Source organism: Dermacentor albipictus, unplaced genomic scaffold (assembly GCF_038994185.2).
Source record: "Dermacentor albipictus isolate Rhodes 1998 colony unplaced genomic scaffold, USDA_Dalb.pri_finalv2 scaffold_16, whole genome shotgun sequence".
Classification (NCBI taxonomy): domain Eukaryota; kingdom Metazoa; phylum Arthropoda; class Arachnida; order Ixodida; family Ixodidae; genus Dermacentor; species Dermacentor albipictus.
Genome location: NW_027225570.1, coordinates 7,350,633 through 7,368,824, shown reverse-complemented (window position 1 = coordinate 7,368,824; position 18,192 = coordinate 7,350,633). Strand labels below are relative to the sequence as shown.

Sequence of the window (18,192 nt, the reverse complement as noted above, 5' to 3'; positions counted from 1 at the left end):
TTAGACATTTTTCTTTAAGATATTTAATGTGCTGAATAAAAGTAAGCTTGGAGTCGAGTATAATACCTAGAAATTTGTGTTCTTTGTTGATAGGTATTTGATGTCCACACAGTTGAACACAAGGATCTGGAACCAGGTCTCTCTTTCTAGTAAAGAGGACACAAGAGCTTTTGTGGGGGTTAATTTTAAATCCGTGTTTCTCTGCCCACTTGGAAACCTTGTTCAAGCCCTGTTGCACCTGTCTCTCGCATACTGCGAGGCTACAGGATTTGAAGCCGATTTAAATGTCGTCCATGTAGACGGAATAAAGAATGGCAGGTGGTAATGAAGCACGAAGCGTGTTCATCTTCACGATAAAAAGCGTACAACTAAGCACGCCTCCCTGGGGTACACCTGTTTCTTGTGTGAAAAGTCGCGACAATACTTTGCCAATTTTCACGCGGAAGATGCGATTCGACAAATAGCTTTCAATTATTTTCAACATATTTCCACAGATGCCGATTCCCGACAAGTTTCGCAAGATGCCGTAACGCCATGCTGTGTCATACACCTTTTCCATGTCAAGGAATACTGATAGAAAAAACTGTTTATGTACATATGCATCACGAATATATCCTTCAATGCGTACAAGATGATCTGTTGTCGACCGGCTTTCTCTGAAGCCACACTGATAGGGATCAAGTATATTGTTGAGTTCAAGGAAATGCATGAGTCTCCGATTAATGATTTTTTCAAAAAGCTTGCACATGCAGCTTGTAAGAGCTATCGGGCGATAGCTTGCCGCCAGGGATGGGTCTTCCCCTGCTTCCAAACAGGGACCACAATTGCTTCTTTCCATGTGTGTGGAAGGTATCTAGCAGCCCAAATAGTGTTGAAGAGTGCGAGTAGTGTAACTTGTGTGTCAGCATGCAACTTTTTGATCACGTCATACATGACTCGGTCAGGTCCCGGTGCAGTGCTCTTGCATGAGATCAAGGCAGCTCATAACTCGGCAATACTGAATGGCCGGTTATACGCTTCGTCATGTCTGCATTTACGTACAAATGGCTTAAGTTCTTCTATTACTTTGTATTTAAGGAATGATTCAGAATAGTGAATTGAGCTCGACACACGTTCAAAGTGTTCCCCAAGAGAGTCTGCCTGGTCTTGCAAGGTATCCCCTTGGTCATTCATGAGAGGCAACGAATGGATTTGTTGCCCTTGTAGCTTTCTCAAGCCATTCCACACTTTTGCCTCCTGCGTGTATGAATTAATGCCAGAGAGGAACCTCACCCAGCTTTCTCTCTTTGCCTGACGTAGTGTCTGCCTTCCCTGTGATTTAATTTGTTTAAAGTGAATTAGATTTTCGGCATTAGGCAATCTGTGCAATACACCTCATGCCTTGTTCTGTCTTTTTCGCACCTCTCTACAGTCTTCGTTCCACCAGGGAACACGTCTTCTTAGTGAACCACCATTCGTCTGTGGAATAAACTTCTCGGCTTAATCAATAATAAAAGCGATAAAATATGCAATGGCATCATCTATAGTAAAATTATCTATAAAATCTGGTGATAAATAAGATGAATCTTTAAAATGCTCCCAATTCACCAATGCTAATTTCCATCGAGGGATATGCAGAGGCTCCTCATGCAAAGTTATCAGGTTTAAAATTACAGCGAAGTGGTCACTTTCATACAATTTATTGATCACAGACCATTCTAGGTGAGGCAGAAGAGAAGAAGAACCGATTGCTAAATCTATTGCTGAATATGTGTTGTGTTGGACACTGTAATACGTCGGCTCCTTCTTGTTAAAAAGGCAGGCAATAGAGGTAAAGAAAATTTTCAATTAGTCGACCTCTCGCGTCCCATCGCGAATCTCCCCACATCATGTTGTGGGCACCGGGGGTGCCGTCTACGTGAAGCAGAGGCCAAAAGGTGTGTTGCCTCTGCCAGGGGGCCTTAAAGGTCCGAACACCCGGCATCAGCTCCACCCCCAGGATCCCCCTTTCCCCGGACACAGCTAGAGGGTCCAACGCGGGAGGGTCCAACCCTCGTGTGCTCAGGTACGTGGTGTCGCAACACACCAAATGCCTGCTGACGCAAACGCCCCTGCGGGACATCACAAGCAGCAACCTGCAGCTCACTGCAAGATAGTTGTTGCATATAAAACTGGTGAACACCTGTGTGCACTGAGTGTTGTGCACCCAACAGTGTTGTGGCTGGTTAAAAAAAAATGTGCACACTTGCAAGTAAACCAATGATGAGAAGGGACACTGGGCAAAGTGTCATCATTCGTTTTGCCATGTTATGGCATGTGCTTGCCACATGGCTGGAGGCACTTTTTTTAAAAAAACTGCATAGTTACACAAAGGAAGTTGGCATTAGTTTGTTTAGGTTCACCCCTAGGAAAATCTTGAAGCAGACGATTTCATTCCATCTTTATTCACAGATACCTCTGTAAACTAAATTACATACGTGTAGTACAGTCGATCCCGGATAAATCGAATTATTGCCTATATCGAACAGTTGAAAAATCCACTTGGGAATCCCATGCAAAACTATAGCGCTATTGTTCGTGTATATAGAACTCCCGTGCGCCAGCATATAGATGTATCGAACTCCGTGCTGAGCTGCGCCCCGGCAAGTGTGCTTCTTTCATCATACTCCACCCCTGCAAGTGCGCTTCTCCCATCGCATCCTACCCCGCAAGTGCACTTCTCCTCACGAAGATCTCGCGATTTTCCCGCGATCTCACGCGCGCCGCCCCGCACTCTGAGAAAGGGGCGTGTGGGTGAAAGGCACGTGACGAAGAGCGCTTGGAGTGCAATTGGGTGTCAAAGGGAAGCGGGAGGTAGAAACCACACTGACCGCATGTGCCCGTTTCCTGTGTTTTGGTTGGCTGACACCGCTGGTGCAGCGAGACGAACGAGGTCAGTGCAGCTTGGGCTTTTGGTAGTGCGGAGACGTGGAGCGGTGCGTCTTCCAATTCACTTTGCTCCTTTTATTCACGAGGCCAACGCGAAGGCTTGAGACTCGTGTGGTGCAGTGCATTTTTCTTTTCGCTTTTGGCGCATCTTCCGGAGCCATGGCCGCGAAAAAACTCAAGAATTTGGATTTTTCAACAAAGCCAGACATCATTCGACAGGTGGAGGCTGGCGAGAAAAAGTCGTTGGTCACCGCGGCGTTCGGAATTCCTCGCAACACCCCGAGTACGATCCTGAAGAACAAAGCCGATGTTAAGCTCAAGGCAGTGCAGTCCAGTCGCCGTGGAGCGTGTCGTGTGTGCATCCAAACCTTGGACAAGGTCGAAAAGGCATTGTACGCCTGGTTTTTTTTGCGAGCTCTCGGCATTTCCAGGCGCCATCCCAGGCTGCGTTACAGCACACGATTTTGTCAGCGCTGACGACGGCGTGCAAGCTGTAGCGAATCGCGCTGATGCGGGCATTGTGGCTGACATCATGGGTGACGAGGAAGCAGACTCGAGCAGCGACGAAGGTTCCGACGAAGAGGACCAACCACCATGCACTGCAGCTGAACTTGCATCAGCTTTCAGCGTCATTCGCCGCTGTTGTGGCACAATGGAAGGAGCTGGCCTTTCTCACTTGGACACTGTCAACAAGTTGAAGGAAAAAACCAGTCAAAAAACACAAAGGACAAGAGGAGAGGTTCACACCACAACGACTGGTTTTTTCCTTCAAGTATGTACCAACTGGCCCAGATTTCAACCCTTCTACTGTCAACAAGCTTGAGGAGAGCTTAATGAACTTGATGGTGCAGAAGAAAAAGTAAGCAAAGGTCACAGATTTTTATTTATTCATTTTTTCCCAAGTGCTCTGGTCATCGCGCTGCGTTTTTGTTTTTTTACGCACCTTGGATGCACAGATTGGTAAGTTCCCGTTAGTCATGACATCGGGAAACTGCCTTGAGAAGTGTGGAGTTGTTAGAGAAGCTTTTGACATGCATATTTTACATTTCGAATTATCGATATATCGAACTATTTCGCGATCCCCTTCGAGTTCGATATATCCGGGGTCGACTGTGTGTTCATTGACACTTATGGAGATGAACCGCCTACTGTAACTCAACAGTTTTCTCCACATTCTCTCTTCACTGGCATCAAGGCAAACAGCATACATTGGTACCACTGAAAAGAAAGGTGGATACACATGCAACCTCGAAGGTATGAGTACAAGAAATATCTTGGGTTACTGCAAGGTTAAAATTGAAAAGCTGATGCACATCATAAAAAGAACTGTTTATTACGTCGATATCTTGTCTCGAACCCAGCCTCATACACCAAAATAATAAATATTTAATACAGATGACTGAGACAGCACTTCGTCTGTCTCGGTCATGTCCCATTGTTCAGTGCTGTAACTCGTTTTCTCCAACCATTGAAAAAAATGGACGGGAAAACGGTGTCGCCGTAGCTCAGCTGGCAAGCATGTTGCATGCGCAATGCGAGGACGTGTGCTCGTATCCCCCCTGCAGCCAGTTGCTCCTTCATCCACTTTCATTTTCCTGTATTTAAAGGTTCTACATTTCAATTAAACAAACAAGTAATTCTCCCCTATGCTTTCCTCGTTGTCACTGTCTGTTGGCGTTATGTGGCTGTGCCGACAGAGTGAAATGTACTATGGCTATGGAAAGAAACACAAACAGCAGGGCACATGGCCAAAGCATAACTGAAGGTATAGTGCACCCCGTCCAGTCATTACCATTGACAGGCGGGCACATCCGAGGGTTGCAATGTGGGCTTCTTGGTAATGCATCTTCAAGGGGTGTACGGTAGCGCGATTAAAAGATGGGACAAAAGAAGACACACAGCACTCACACAGAGTGCTGTGTGTGTCCCTGTGTGTCTTCTTTTGTCCCGTCTTTTAATCGCGCTACCGTACATCCCTTGAAAGGCACATGTGGTTTGATTGCGCTGTGCGATGGTGCGCCCCCTACCCTGCAATAATCTTGTTTCTGTTCTGCTTCTGTTTCATTTGAAAACGAGGAAAGGTGACAGTACAGTAATGACGACAGAGCAAACTGTATTATCGTGATGAAAAGAAATGGAAACCGCAGAAAGCGTGGCTTTGGGCAAAGACAGCGCTAGTGCGAGGATACGTGTCCAATTCTCACATGCTTTGGCTTTCGCTAGGCGAAATCTCTGCTTTCAATCAGCGCCACCGTAGCGCCAGACATGACTGGCAGATGATAAGCTTTCCTTGCCAATATGTTCGGCAAGTAAAATGCAGCACGCTTTCATGCTGTCGCAATGCTTGTGTGCTTAACAGAACTGAAGCGTTAAGTCCGAGCTTGATCCTTGCTGCCGTGAGGCAGCGGTGATCATGGAAATAAAAAAAGAACAAGCTTCAAGAATAAGAACGATGATTGGTAGTGGAGCTGCACAAGCACGATCTATTCTCCTATGGCGTAGGAGCAAAGCTATCGGCTTGAGTCCCTTCAGTTTGAAAAGAAAAACATGCCGCGTGCGTCAGACGCTGACAGGATTGGAATGATCGCTTTGTACCGCCAAAGAATTCCCCAGAGAAGAACTGCGGAGATTACCGGAAAAGCGCTTTCAACAGTCAACAGAGTTTTGAAAGCTTACAAAACTGAAGGTAGACTCTCGGACCTTGCTCACGGTTCGCGGCCACATTCCATGACCGCGGAACAAGACCTACTAATTATTACTAATTAAGCCCTGCAGATAAAAAACGAGCTCGGGCTAAACATTGACGTTTGAGCTGTTCGACAGCGCCTCCATGAAGTGGGCCTTCACAGCAGGACAGCCGCAAGAAAGCCTTTGCTTTCGGATCGCCACAAAGCCACCCGTCTACAATTCGCACAATCGCACAAAGACCGGTCTGTGGAGGATTGGGGCCAGGTGATGTTCACAGATGAGAGCACATTTACCACGAAGGGTCACGAGAGACTGAGAGTTTGGCGTCAAGACAATCATCGGTAAGCCTTTGCACCCTAGTGTTCTTGAATTGCGATGCTCTTTGTAAATATGTGATCCTGAATTCGTTCACTTAGTGCTAGTGTGGTCAGAGTAGTATCAAAATTTAACGAAGATAGCTCTACAACGAATGTCACATGAGGGTGCGACTACCGATCATTTAAAAGACATAATATATATTTCTGCGTTTTAAGGTCAGACGTGTTCTGCAATAAGATTGGGTACTTTTTGGTTGCTGCATGTCATGAATTAACGGCTCGAGGTGCATTCTGAGCGAACGAATAAAAGCTATGTTAGAGACGCAGCGCAGTCCATGTTCTAGTGCCAGGTGCCTACTTCGCTACAATATACAAGAAAAATGTTTGGATACAGCAGCAATTGGGCTAAACATATTATACCACTTTGACACACATAAACACAAACTTACTTTTCCTTTTTTTTTTTACTTTATGCAGCTTTGATCCCACCTGCTTCAAGCGAACAAGCCTCAGCGGGCACTACTCCGTGATTGTGTGGGGCGCCATCATAGCCGAAGGCTTGGGTCTCCTTATACGGCTAGATGGACGCTTCACTGCAGCAGAATACTGCAATGTACTCGACCAGGTTGTCCTGCCCTTTGCTTTGGATCGGCCATTCAAGGATGGGCTGTTCTATTGTCAGTATGACCGTTCTCCAACCCATACTTCATGTTCCGTGGAGGCTTTGCTAGAGAACCTTGCCATCCGTAAACTTTCGTGGCCAGCAAAAGGAGCAGACAAATACAATTGAAAATGTCTGGGTAATTATGAAATCACACTTGTCACGTCTGCAACTCCATTATATGAACAAGGACTCCCTTTGGGCTGCTGTCCACGCCGAGTCGGACAGGCTTCGTGGAACTGAGCTAGCCACAGACCTGTTTGCCTCGCGTGGAATCCGTCATCCTGGCTGAAGGAGACTTCACCAAATATTAATTATTGCAAAGTATGTTTTTGTCGAACAAATCTGCTTCATGACTTCCTCAGACTTTGTGCCAGCTTGAGCTTTTGTTTCAGTTGTTCTTTATATCTTTCTTAGACCAATAAATTTGCTATGGTCTGGAATTCACGCTTCAGATCTGTTAAGCACACAAGCATCGCGACAGCATGAAAGCATGCCACATTTTACTTGCCGAACATATTGGCAAGAAAAGCTTACCTGCCAGTCATGCCTGGCACTCAGAAAGCACACGCGGTGCAGTAGCACCAGCCGGAACAAGATGCTACCGCTACATTGGCACCGACTGAAAGCAGAGAATCGCCTAGCAACAGCCAAAGCAGATGAGAGTTGGACACGTATCCTCGCACTAGCGCTGACTGTGCCAAAAGCCACGCTTTCCGCAGTTCTTTTCATTGCGATGGTGCAGTTCGCGCTGTCATCATTACTGTACCGTCACCTTTCCTCGTTTTCAAACAAAACACAAGCAGAACAGAAACAAAAACATCGCAGGATAGGGGGCACACCATCGCACAGCGCTATCAAACTGAATGTGCCCGCCTGTAAATGGTGATGATTGGATGGCGCGCACTATACCTTCAGTTACGCTTCGGCCATGCGCTTTGCTGTTCGCCTTTCTTTCCATCGCCATAGTACCTGAGCGCCAACTCGCCTGTCTTGCAATGCATTTGGTGCTACAAACTAATGCCCTGGCGATAACAGGCACTCACCGAGCGATAACAGGCGCTCACCATGTGCTTTGCTCCCTTTCTTCATGGCTTAAGGCAAGGCACCTCGCCTGCCTTTCTATCTCTCTGTAGCTGTTGGCGCCAAATATTCACGCCCTGCAGCGGTTAAAGTTGAGAAACAAATACGTCGAGTGGCAATATGAACTTTAGCTATTGTGACCGATTGAATAAGTATATAACTGCGGCACATTTATCAATTGCGACATCAGCAAAAAAAATAAATAGGATCAGCTAATTTACAAAACTGAAAAAATATTGTGTCGTTGAAGTAGCCCATCACAGTTATACTAATGGGGATAAAGGTGATAACAGCACGCTGTTTGACCTTACGTAGCAGTAGCGGCACATTGGCTTGTGATGGTGCTTGCAGGTACTAAGCTAACCTCAGCAGAAAACAATATGAAAGGCCCCTTAGTTTGTGCCTGTCTGCTAATACATTCATGACCGTAACTTGAATAAGTTTGCATTTGTTTTAAGCGGAGTTCCAACATAAAACAAAAGTTTCCAGATGTTCCCGAGTGCCTTGCATTTCCTCATTTTAAAACACCACTGCCACCATTTGCCAAATTAAGTGGCATAGATGTTGGCCTGGTGGGAAGACTCATATATTGCAGAGCATGCTGGCTGAAGAGCGCCACGACACAGGCCGAAACATGCTGTTATTTGTTAACTGAAGTTCACGAACACAGACAAGATACAAAAACACGCTCAAGTAAGCAACGCTATACATCAGATTTTTACTCAGTGATCGACTGAATGCACACATGTGTGGAGCAGTTTACAGCTTTTTATTTCAGTTCATTAATAACGAATGTAGTTTTAGTAAAAGCATACTAGTATAAAAAACTTGGTTGCTGAACAGCCACTATCACGACACTGGAACTTACAGATGTATATTTTTATGCATTTAAAAGCAACTAAATGTCATGCAAACTTCAGCAAAGGACGAGCGGTATTCGCTAGCGCATGCACATGGCTCTCACGAGTGCACACATACACGGGGGCCCCAGCAGAAATGCACGCATACCTCTACAACAAACAGAAGGTCCACTATTCCTCGCCACACGCAATGCTGCGCTTGGGCCACTGCAGATAACACAGCTGTGGGCAACAAGTTTCCACGCCATCTACGATTTGGGTCACAAAGCAGCTCGCTCGCAGGTGCACAAGTTGGTATGTCTTATCAGGCAAATTGGCACTCCCGTTCCTCTTACTCTGTGGCTGACTTACTATAACTGGGCCACTAGGTTTATACTCTTCTTGCTCATATATCAATGCTGGGAATTTGTTTCACTGTCTTGTATTCCAGACATGAATGATGACATATATGATGCCAATGGGGGTACATCCCAACAATGGAGTGATTTTAATTCCCTCACATGGTTAATTTTTCTCCAATATAAATGATGTTTCTCATTTTACCAGGTACTAAAAACTTGTGCAACTTTACCTAATCACCCTGTGACGTCACAGCAACTGCCGCTGCCCAAAGCAGTTCTGCCATGCTGCTCACCGGCAATGTCGACGATGCCATGGCACTCGATGTCGTTGAAGTCCTCCAGCTGTCGTCGCCCCTCATCGGGCGGAAACAGCTCGGGGGGCGGTTCAAGGTCGAGGCCCAGCACAGCCTCATAGTTGTTGTCATCCAGCAGACTCTCGGAGAGGGACGGCGAGGAGTCCAGGTACTCGGGCGAGGAGCCACCCTTGCTGCTGCTGCTGCAGTACCGGCCATTAGCTGCTGCCCCCGACCGTGCACTGGCCGATGATGTTGTGTCTCTCAGATCAAGGTGCACCGCGAGGTTGGGCTCGGCAGCTGAAAGGTTCAACAAACAAGTGGCACTCAGCCTCTCAAGTCTAAAACACGACACATGAGTAGATTTGAAACCTGAAACAAAGACGGGGTCGTTCAGAACAGACAAGCACTGTCTGTCCGGCATGTTGTCTTTTGTGATTCAAATCCACTCATTATGGATGTTTTCTACTATATGTAATACACGACATGTCAGTCTATGGAAATGTTCGCATGCCCCAATGTCCTAACATTTATAGCGAAATAATATTAGAATTTAATTTTAAAATTTTTAACACGATAACCCTTGAGATAAACACTGCACATAACTTTGGACTAGGCATGCAAGTCATTCTTTCTGTCTATGCGAGACCTGTGAACTTATAATGTATGTGCGAGATATGGTTTCAATCTATTTCTATGTTAAATTTATATACCTCTTTCTGAGAAACCTCTATGGGTTTCCTTCACAGCTACAATAGGGTGCATGACAAATTTTCTCTTTCATGAATTTTCCTCCATATAGCGGGCTTACATATATATATTGTCACAGGTCACAAAGCACAGGGGCATTATTGCGGCAAGTAGCAGTACCACATTGTACTCGAAAAGGACCTGCAGGATGCAGGCCAGCACAAAGAAGGTCTTTGTCTTTTCTTTTTCATGCTCGTACTCTCGAGCAGCCCTGTCACCGTTGTCGTCGTCAGGGTGTATTTGGCACAAATAGCAATGCGGCAATATTATATATATATATATATATATATATATATATATATATATATATATATATATATATATATATATATATATATATATATATATATATATATATATATATATGAGGGTTGATCCAGAAAGGTTCCCAAGGAGTTCCAGACACATGGGAAGGTGCGAGGCAAAATCCGGCAACACTGCTATGTGCGGCTGTTCCCCCACTCTCCGATTCTCCTTGACCACGCTTCGCTGCGCCACTCATTTTTGGCTCAGCAACCGTCCCACATGGAGGTTCCCATTGTTGATCCCACCAAGTGCAAGATTCGTTCCCGAATTCGCTTTTTGCACGCCAAAGGGACTCCACCCGTGGATATTCGTCGTCAGTTGACAGAAGTGTATGGTGACAAGTGTATGTCCGTTCAACACGTCCGAAAGTGGTGCAGGGAGTTTAGTGCTGGTCGGAAGGAAGTCCACGATGAAGAACGGAGTGGAAGGCCGTCAGTTTAGGAGACGGTTATCGAGATGGTCCAACGCGAAGTGCTTCAAAACAGGAGGACCACCGTCCATGAACTTGTTGCTCAGATTCCTGGGAGTTCTTACGGTACAGTGGAAAGAGCTTTGACGGAAAATTGGCATATCACAAGTGTTGCACTCAATGGGTACTGCAACTATAGACATCAGACGCCAAGGAGAAATGTCGCGACTATGCTCGCCAGTTTCTTCAAAAGTGTCAAGAAGATAAGGAAGGATTGCAGGACTCCATTGCTAGGGGAGATGAAATGTCGGTGTTTCATTTCACTCCCGAAGCGAAACAAAAATCCAAACAGCGGTGTCACCTAGAGTCACCAATTGCAAAGAAGTTCAAACGAACTCCTTCTGCTAGCAAAGTCATGGCCAGTGTTTTTTGAGATCGTAAGGGGATACTGCTAATCGATATCATGGAACGTGGAACAACAACCAGCTCAAACAGATATTGTGAAACACCAAGAAAACTAAGGCGAGCTATCCAGAACCCCCGGCGAGGACGATTGGCAGCCGGTGTAACGCTGCTTCACAACAACATCCAACCTCTACAAAAATGCGTGGAAAAAAATGGCTATTATGTGGAAAAATAGAGCAAAGTTTCATCTTTCAAATGATGTATGTTTTTATGAGAATAAACAATGTCTGTTTCTAAAATTGATGGGAACTATATTTCTGGATCAACTCTCATATATGTATGTATATATATATATATATATATGCAAGATTTAAAAAAAAAAACAGGGGCGCTAGAGAAATCGTACCGACTGTAAAGTAGCGGCAGTTGTGTACTTACAATCATTATTCTTTTCATCACAAAGTATTAATTAATTGCTTTTAATTAGCAAACTTTTTATACATTGCTTTATTAGCAAACATGTCAATTACAAAGTTGTAAGGCACCTTAAACAACCTCAGAATCAAGCTGTTGTGACGCGAAGCGCCAACTGATAAGACAAGACGATGCATTGACGGGGAACCACGGAACTGCCTTTATTCCGATGGCAATCGCTTATATACACTTGATATAATTGACAGCGCCCCCTATACACAACACATTCCCCCTCATTAACAAAAAAAAGAAAGGAAATAAAATCAATCCACTTTCGCGCACTCACTTCACATCACATGAAACGAACGACGTTCTTACTGTCAGGTAAGCTCGTAGTCTTGATATCGTGCTGGCACTCTTCTTGTTCGTTCCGGCCTGGTGCGAGATGGTGCTGTGGTTGTGGCCAATTGCGATCGAGAATTGTCTTGCTGATCGGGAACCTCTAGAATAGACTCCGTTACTGTGGGCTGTGCACCGTCAGAATGGCTGGCGCTTCCCTGGATGTCTTCTGATGGCACCATTTCAGATTGATTCTCGTCGGCGGTAGGGGTATTTTGCTCCGCCATCTTCCCTATGTGAAGATCCAGATCGCAGGAAAACCCCGAGGCCGCACTGCGTTGCGCTGTAACCGCGTCAGCTAGTGCCTGTCCTGTCCCAACTTTACCAATTACTGTTAGTTTTGATGCGTTCCATTTCGTACCGTTTGCCAGCAAAAACGAATTCGTGCCCACTCGTCTCTTCACCTGGATCGGCAAAGAAAACTTGTGTTTCGTCTTTGGTCCGCCTTGCTTTATTTTTACGAAATCTCCTGGCTCAATGGTAGACGCTCTGGCACCTCGTTTTTCATCGGTGTACTTTTTTGTTCGTTGTTGCTGCTCCTTAACGCGCTGTTTCAACTTTTCCATGGCGGCACGCGGTTCCTCGAAAAATTCCCTTTCTGGGAGGCCAACAACATCCAATCTTGTTCTGGGTCTTCTTCCATGCAGTAGGTAAGCCGGTGACGCTCCTGTAGTTGCATGTGGGGTGGCCCTGTAAACACCCAGGTAGTCCCAGATTGCCTCCTTCAGTGGTCTTCGTTCCAATGCCGCGACCTGAATATATTCCTTGAGAACGCGGTTGAACCTCTCAATCTGACCATTGCATTGCGGGTAATACAATGTTGCAACACAATGCTGGATTCCCCGATCTCGTAAAAACTGCTCAAAACATGTCGACATAAACTGACGCCCATTGTCAGTCACAATGCTTTTCGGGTACCCTTCTCTCGCAAAAAGTTCCAAAAGCACTTTCACTACTGCCTGCGCAGTGATTGTGGACACAAATGCCACCTCGGGCCACTTGCTGTGGTAATCAATAATAGTGATTGCAAACCTGCACTCCGGAGGGGCACGCTCCATCGGCCCAACGATGTCGATTCCCAGCTTTTCCCACGGCTTCTCGGGCCACTTTACTGGCTCCAATGGGGCCATTACGGTTTTTGCCGATTTATCTGATGCTTTGCAGATAGCACAATTGCTAACCAGCGATTCCACATCCCTGTCCATTCCGGGCCACCAGTACTGTTCCCTTAACCGTTGTTTGGTCCTTACAATGCCTGGATGTGATTCATGTGCCATCATGACCAGCCTGGAAGCGAGTGTCGATGGGGGAACGACGCGTTCCGCGCGAAACAGTAGCCCGTCTATCACCGACAGCTCTTCTTTTATACGAAAAAAAGACCTTAAATTTCCAGCTAAACAGCCCTTTTCCGGCCATCTGGACGTAACATGCTGCGCCACCTCATTTAATAATGAATCATCAGCTGTTTCTGCTTGCAACTCACTCTTAGTGATCATGCTGGAAACCACAGCAACTACTTCCTCCACCGGTTCGTCCTCTGCAGAGGTCAAAGGTAACCTAGAAAGTGCATCCGCAACGACATTGGTGTTCCCCTTTGTGTACTGCACAGTGAAGTTGTATCGCAAAAGTCTAGCACACCAGCGTTCAATACGCAGTGGGCGTCTTCCAACCCCATTTGTGGACAGCAGTGTCACCAAAGCCTGATGATCAGTTCGTAAGACAAACCTGCGGCCCCACAGATAAACGTGCCAATGTTCGCAAGCCCATAAACATGCCAGCGCCTCTCGTTCCCCGGTAGAGTACTTGCGTTCTGTAGGAGTTAGTGTCCTCGAAGCGAATGCCACTGTACGTACTTCTCCGTCGACTACCTGCTGGAGCACAGCTCCCAGTCCATATGCCGAGGCGTTAGTGGTCACTTGTACAGGCAAAGACTCATTGAACATAGCCACCACGCCGCATGATGACAGCATCTCCTTGATCCTGCAAAAGCTCTCCTCAGTGCTCTGATCCCACACGAACTTCTGTCCTTTACGAAGAAGTCGTCGCAGCGGCTCCACCACCTCTGCATAATTGGGAAGAAAATGTGAGTAATAGCCTACGAGCCCAAGGAAAGACCGCAGCGAGACTACATCGGCAGGCGTTTGTGCTTTAATCACAGCATCCACCTTTGACTTGAGTGGGGCAAGACCACTTGCACTCACACGATGACCCAAAAAGGAGAGTTCCTTGACAGCGAACAAGCATTTCTGATTTAGCTGCAGCCCCGCCTCAGCGATCCGATGCAATACCTCGCGAAGGTTACGGTTGTGCTCGTCCTTAGTCTTTCCAAAGACTATGATGTCGTCGATATAAAACAACACGCCCTTGCAGCCTTTCAAGATTTCTTGCATCATTCGCTGAAACGCGGCTGGTGCCGATGCGAGGCCAAAACACACTCTGCGGAACCTAAATAAGCCTTCGTGCGTAATAAACGTCGTTAATTCGCGACTATCTTCGGCTAATTCCACTTGATGGTAGGCTGCAGCAAGATCCAGTTTCGAGAACCATGCTGCTCCGCTCAGCGCATGCAACAGTTCCTCAGTGTGTGGCAAAGGGAATCCATCAATGACTACTGCTTTGTTCGGCTCGCGTAAATCGACGCATAGACGAATAGTTCCATCCTTCTTCTGCACAACCACTATAGGAGACACCCATTCCGCAGCACTGACCTTTTCTATAATGCCTGCATCCAATAATCTTGCCAGTTCAGCCGCTACCTTCTCTCGCAGCGTCAGCGGCAAACGTCGAACCTTCGCTGCTACTGGTTTTACATCTGTACGCCGCTTCACAGAATGTACGAAGTTTTTCGCTAATCCCAACTTATCAGCGAAAAGAAAGGAAAACTCACATAATTCAGGAGGAAGCGACTGGGGGCTGACCGTGACTTGCAAACACTCCAGTGTAGAACCGATGATGTGCAATTGCAGCTGGTGAACCCCATCCAGTCCTAGTAATGCCATGCCTTGGGGAACAACGTAAAATCGAAGGCAAGCCGAGTTGTTCCCGCGTACAACTCTGGCTGTGAACCATCCCAAGACCGGAATTTTCTTCTGTGAAAAATCCCGCAGCGTCGCTGAAGCCGCAGTCAAAGGAAAGCTGTTGGCGAACTTGGCTCGATAAACGTGGTCTGGCAAAATAGACACCGACGACCCAGTATCTACCAGCAACTGAAGTGGCTCGTTCTCAATAACGACGTCTACGACCAAAGTCCTTCGTTCCACTTGTCTGACCGCCAGTACAGTGAGCACGTCCTCTTCGCTAGCGCCGTCGTTTCGGACCGTCCGCACGTCCCGCTCTGCCGACCTGCCACAGACCGCTCGAAAATGTCCCATTCTGTGGCACTGGGAACAACGTTTCCCCCGTGCTTTGCATTCCTGTGAATTAGCTAGGTGCCTTGTAGAGCCGCACCGGTAACACTTGCGCACCGGCGTCATTGCCGCGTCGCTGTCTGGACTTTTGCCTTGAGATACATGCTGCACTACGTCCGTTCGTGACGACCCTTGGTCATAGATCGCAGCCCCCTCCGCTGCCTGCTCGTACGTCTGTAGCATTTCCACTGCCTCTGCGAGCGTCAGTTGTGACCCCTTCACGAGCAATTTCTGTCGCAACTCAGTGCTCCGTACTCCGTCAACAACCCTGTCTCGTAGAGCCGCTTCCAAGAATTGCCCGAAGTCGCACGTCTTTGCTAACTGTCGGAGAGCACTGACGTACTCTCGTATCGGCTCGTTCGGCAGTTGCCGACGTAACGTGAATCGACGTCGCTCGACCAGTACGTTAACGGTGCTTGAGAACTGCCGCTCCAATAGGCTCAACGCCTCCGTGTAACTATCCCCTTCACTTGCCTCTGTCCCGTCTTTTCCTGCTGTTTTGCTTGTCTCCGGCCCGGCTTTTGTCGTGTCTGACGTTCGTGCCGGCTCTGGGCCCAATGTGCGAACAACACGGCGTCCCTCGACACCAAGACATTGCAGCAGAATGGCCTTTTTCCGTAGCGGCGGTTGCGCGTCCATCCCCGTCGCTTCAAGAAAATTTGTGAAATCATCGCGCCACTGCTCCCATGGAATTGTCGCATCTCCAGGAGTCTCCAGGAAAGGCGGTAATGGCGGTAGTCCGTACGCTGCCATTTCGTAGGTGACGCCCCTTGGAACAGCACGGAGCCAGGTAAGGGAAAACAGTTCGTCGCTAGCTCGCTAGCTTCGCCGACTGCGCCAGATTGTTGTGACGCGAAGCGCCAACTGATAAGACAAGACGATGCATTGACGGGGAACCACGGAACTGCCTTTATTCCGATGGCAATCGCTTATATACACTTGATATAATTGACAGCGCCCCCTATACACAACACAAGCGTTTATTTCATGCCGAAGTGTGCCTGGTTGCTTTTTCTAAGAAAAAACAAAAGTCCATGAAATATGAAATGGATGTGCGCTCGCATCTGCATCTGGCAGACGCACGAATGTTGTGCTCAATCACGAGGCACTCAGGATAGCTTTAGCCTTCGAATGTCATAAAACAAAGCTACAAAAGAAATTCAGCCAGTGTTAAAACAAAGAAACAGTGCATAAAAGAGCATGAAAAAAGAAAGAAGGTCAGCTCTCAGAAGAACAAAAAAGAGCTACTCAGGAGTTTATTTCAATAAAAAGTAAACCAAAAGCACAGCACGTAAGGCGTCTCAGCCGCCCACAAAGAAACATCCAAAGGTGCAACTGGTTTAGCCATTTACCCTTTCTGTCTCTTGAACTCTGGAAAAGAAGGAAAACCAAGCAGTTTTTTACCTATCTCTATCTTTGTCGCAAGCTTTTTTTTTTTATGTAAGGATAGGGTAACATGAAGGTGCACTAAACAGTCACGTTTTACACCAGTTTTGAGCAGTTATTTTCCACTGCCACCTGCTCATACAGGTCCCCATCTGAAGCAATACAGTACTTGCTTCTTTCTAACACTTGTGCTGTTGCAGGTTTGACTAATGACGTTGGAATCTCACAGCAGACTCTGCTTATTTTTGCCTTTAGGGCATCTGGTGCAGTAGTTTCACTGCTATACACAAAATCTTTCACGTAGCCCAACAAGGAGTCCAGCGGTGTGATGTCTGGCGATCTTACAGGCCAGGGTACAAGCCGTGCCAGCCAATCCACTGTCCAGGGAAAAGCTTGTCAGGCCACGCTAGAGACTGACTACTACTAATCGCAGGAGCACCATCATGCTGAAACCAGATGTTCCAAAAGTGAGCAAGTGGAACATTGCACAGACGTCATTCACGAGGCCCTTGAGGATGTCGGTGTAGTGTTGCGGTGTTGTCGAAAGAGACGGGTCTGATGAGGTTGCCATCAAAAATACCGCACCACACAAACAACCACTGGTATTGGTGTAATGTTTGTGCGAGCCAGTGGAGATTCCCATCACTCCAGCAGTGCGCTTTGTGAAGATTAACTTGTGCATTTCTGGAGAAATTTGCCTCATCCATCCAAAGCACGCGAATGAGGAAGTCCGGTTCTACTTCACATTTCATGAAAATCTAATTGGCAAAGTCAAGCCCATTTTCAAAATCTCGGTCTTCAAGCTTTTGATAAATATGTACATGGTATGGGTGCACATGACCTTTTCTTTTTTTTTAAAATCCTCCACACAGATGACCTCAAGGTTCCGGCCTCTGCACTGGCATTGCGCACACTACAGTGAGAGTTAGCAGCAAAGAACACCAAAACATCCGTTTCTGCTTCTTGAACTACCGGGGCAGTCCTGTGTCACTTTCTTGTGGAGCGACCCATCTCGCACTACCAGCACTTCGTCTAATACTTTAGACCTCTTTTTTACAACAGCTCCAGATTTGGTTTCTCCTCCAACATACCTTACAGGAATAAGTGACCACTCGCATCTCCACTTAACACTTAAGAAGAAAGTTCGTTCGAAGAAAACAGTTAAAACTATATGTGATTACCATGCCGCCGATACCACATCCATTTTAAATGAGCTAGAATCATTCATTACTGACTACACAGTCAACTTTTTTGAACGTACCGTTGAAGAGAACTGGTCATTGTACAGGAACAAACTGCTTACACTAATGGATCGCTATGTACCTAAAAGAAAGATTGTTTCGAGTCCTTCCTCGCTATGGTTTACTGGAATTCTGCGCCGTCTGCGCAACAAAACGAAATGTACTTTTCGTCGCGCCAAAGCAACTAATCTTCCCGAAAGCTGGGCAGCATATCATTGCATTCACGCAGAATATACTATCGCTATTACAAATGCAAAAAAGGTTTTTTTCGATAACACCCTCCCATCACTTTTGCAGTGTAATCCACGTAAATTCTGGAATATTG

At 46.6% G+C, this 18,192-nt stretch overlaps 1 protein-coding gene across 5 annotated transcripts in view; it reads right to left on the bottom strand.

The window, feature by feature from the left end:
• LOC135901674 (rho GTPase-activating protein 1-like) overlaps positions 1–18,192 on the bottom strand; it is a 148,747-nt gene that overhangs the window by 89,487 nt on the left and 41,068 nt on the right. For all 5 annotated transcript variants that reach the window (XM_065431516.1, XM_065431515.1, XM_065431514.1 and 2 more), the window contains one exon: positions 9,151–9,450. In XM_065431516.1, the coding sequence (XP_065287588.1) occupies positions 9,151–9,450 (300 nt within the window). The remainder of the gene's footprint in view (positions 1–9,150; positions 9,451–18,192) is intronic.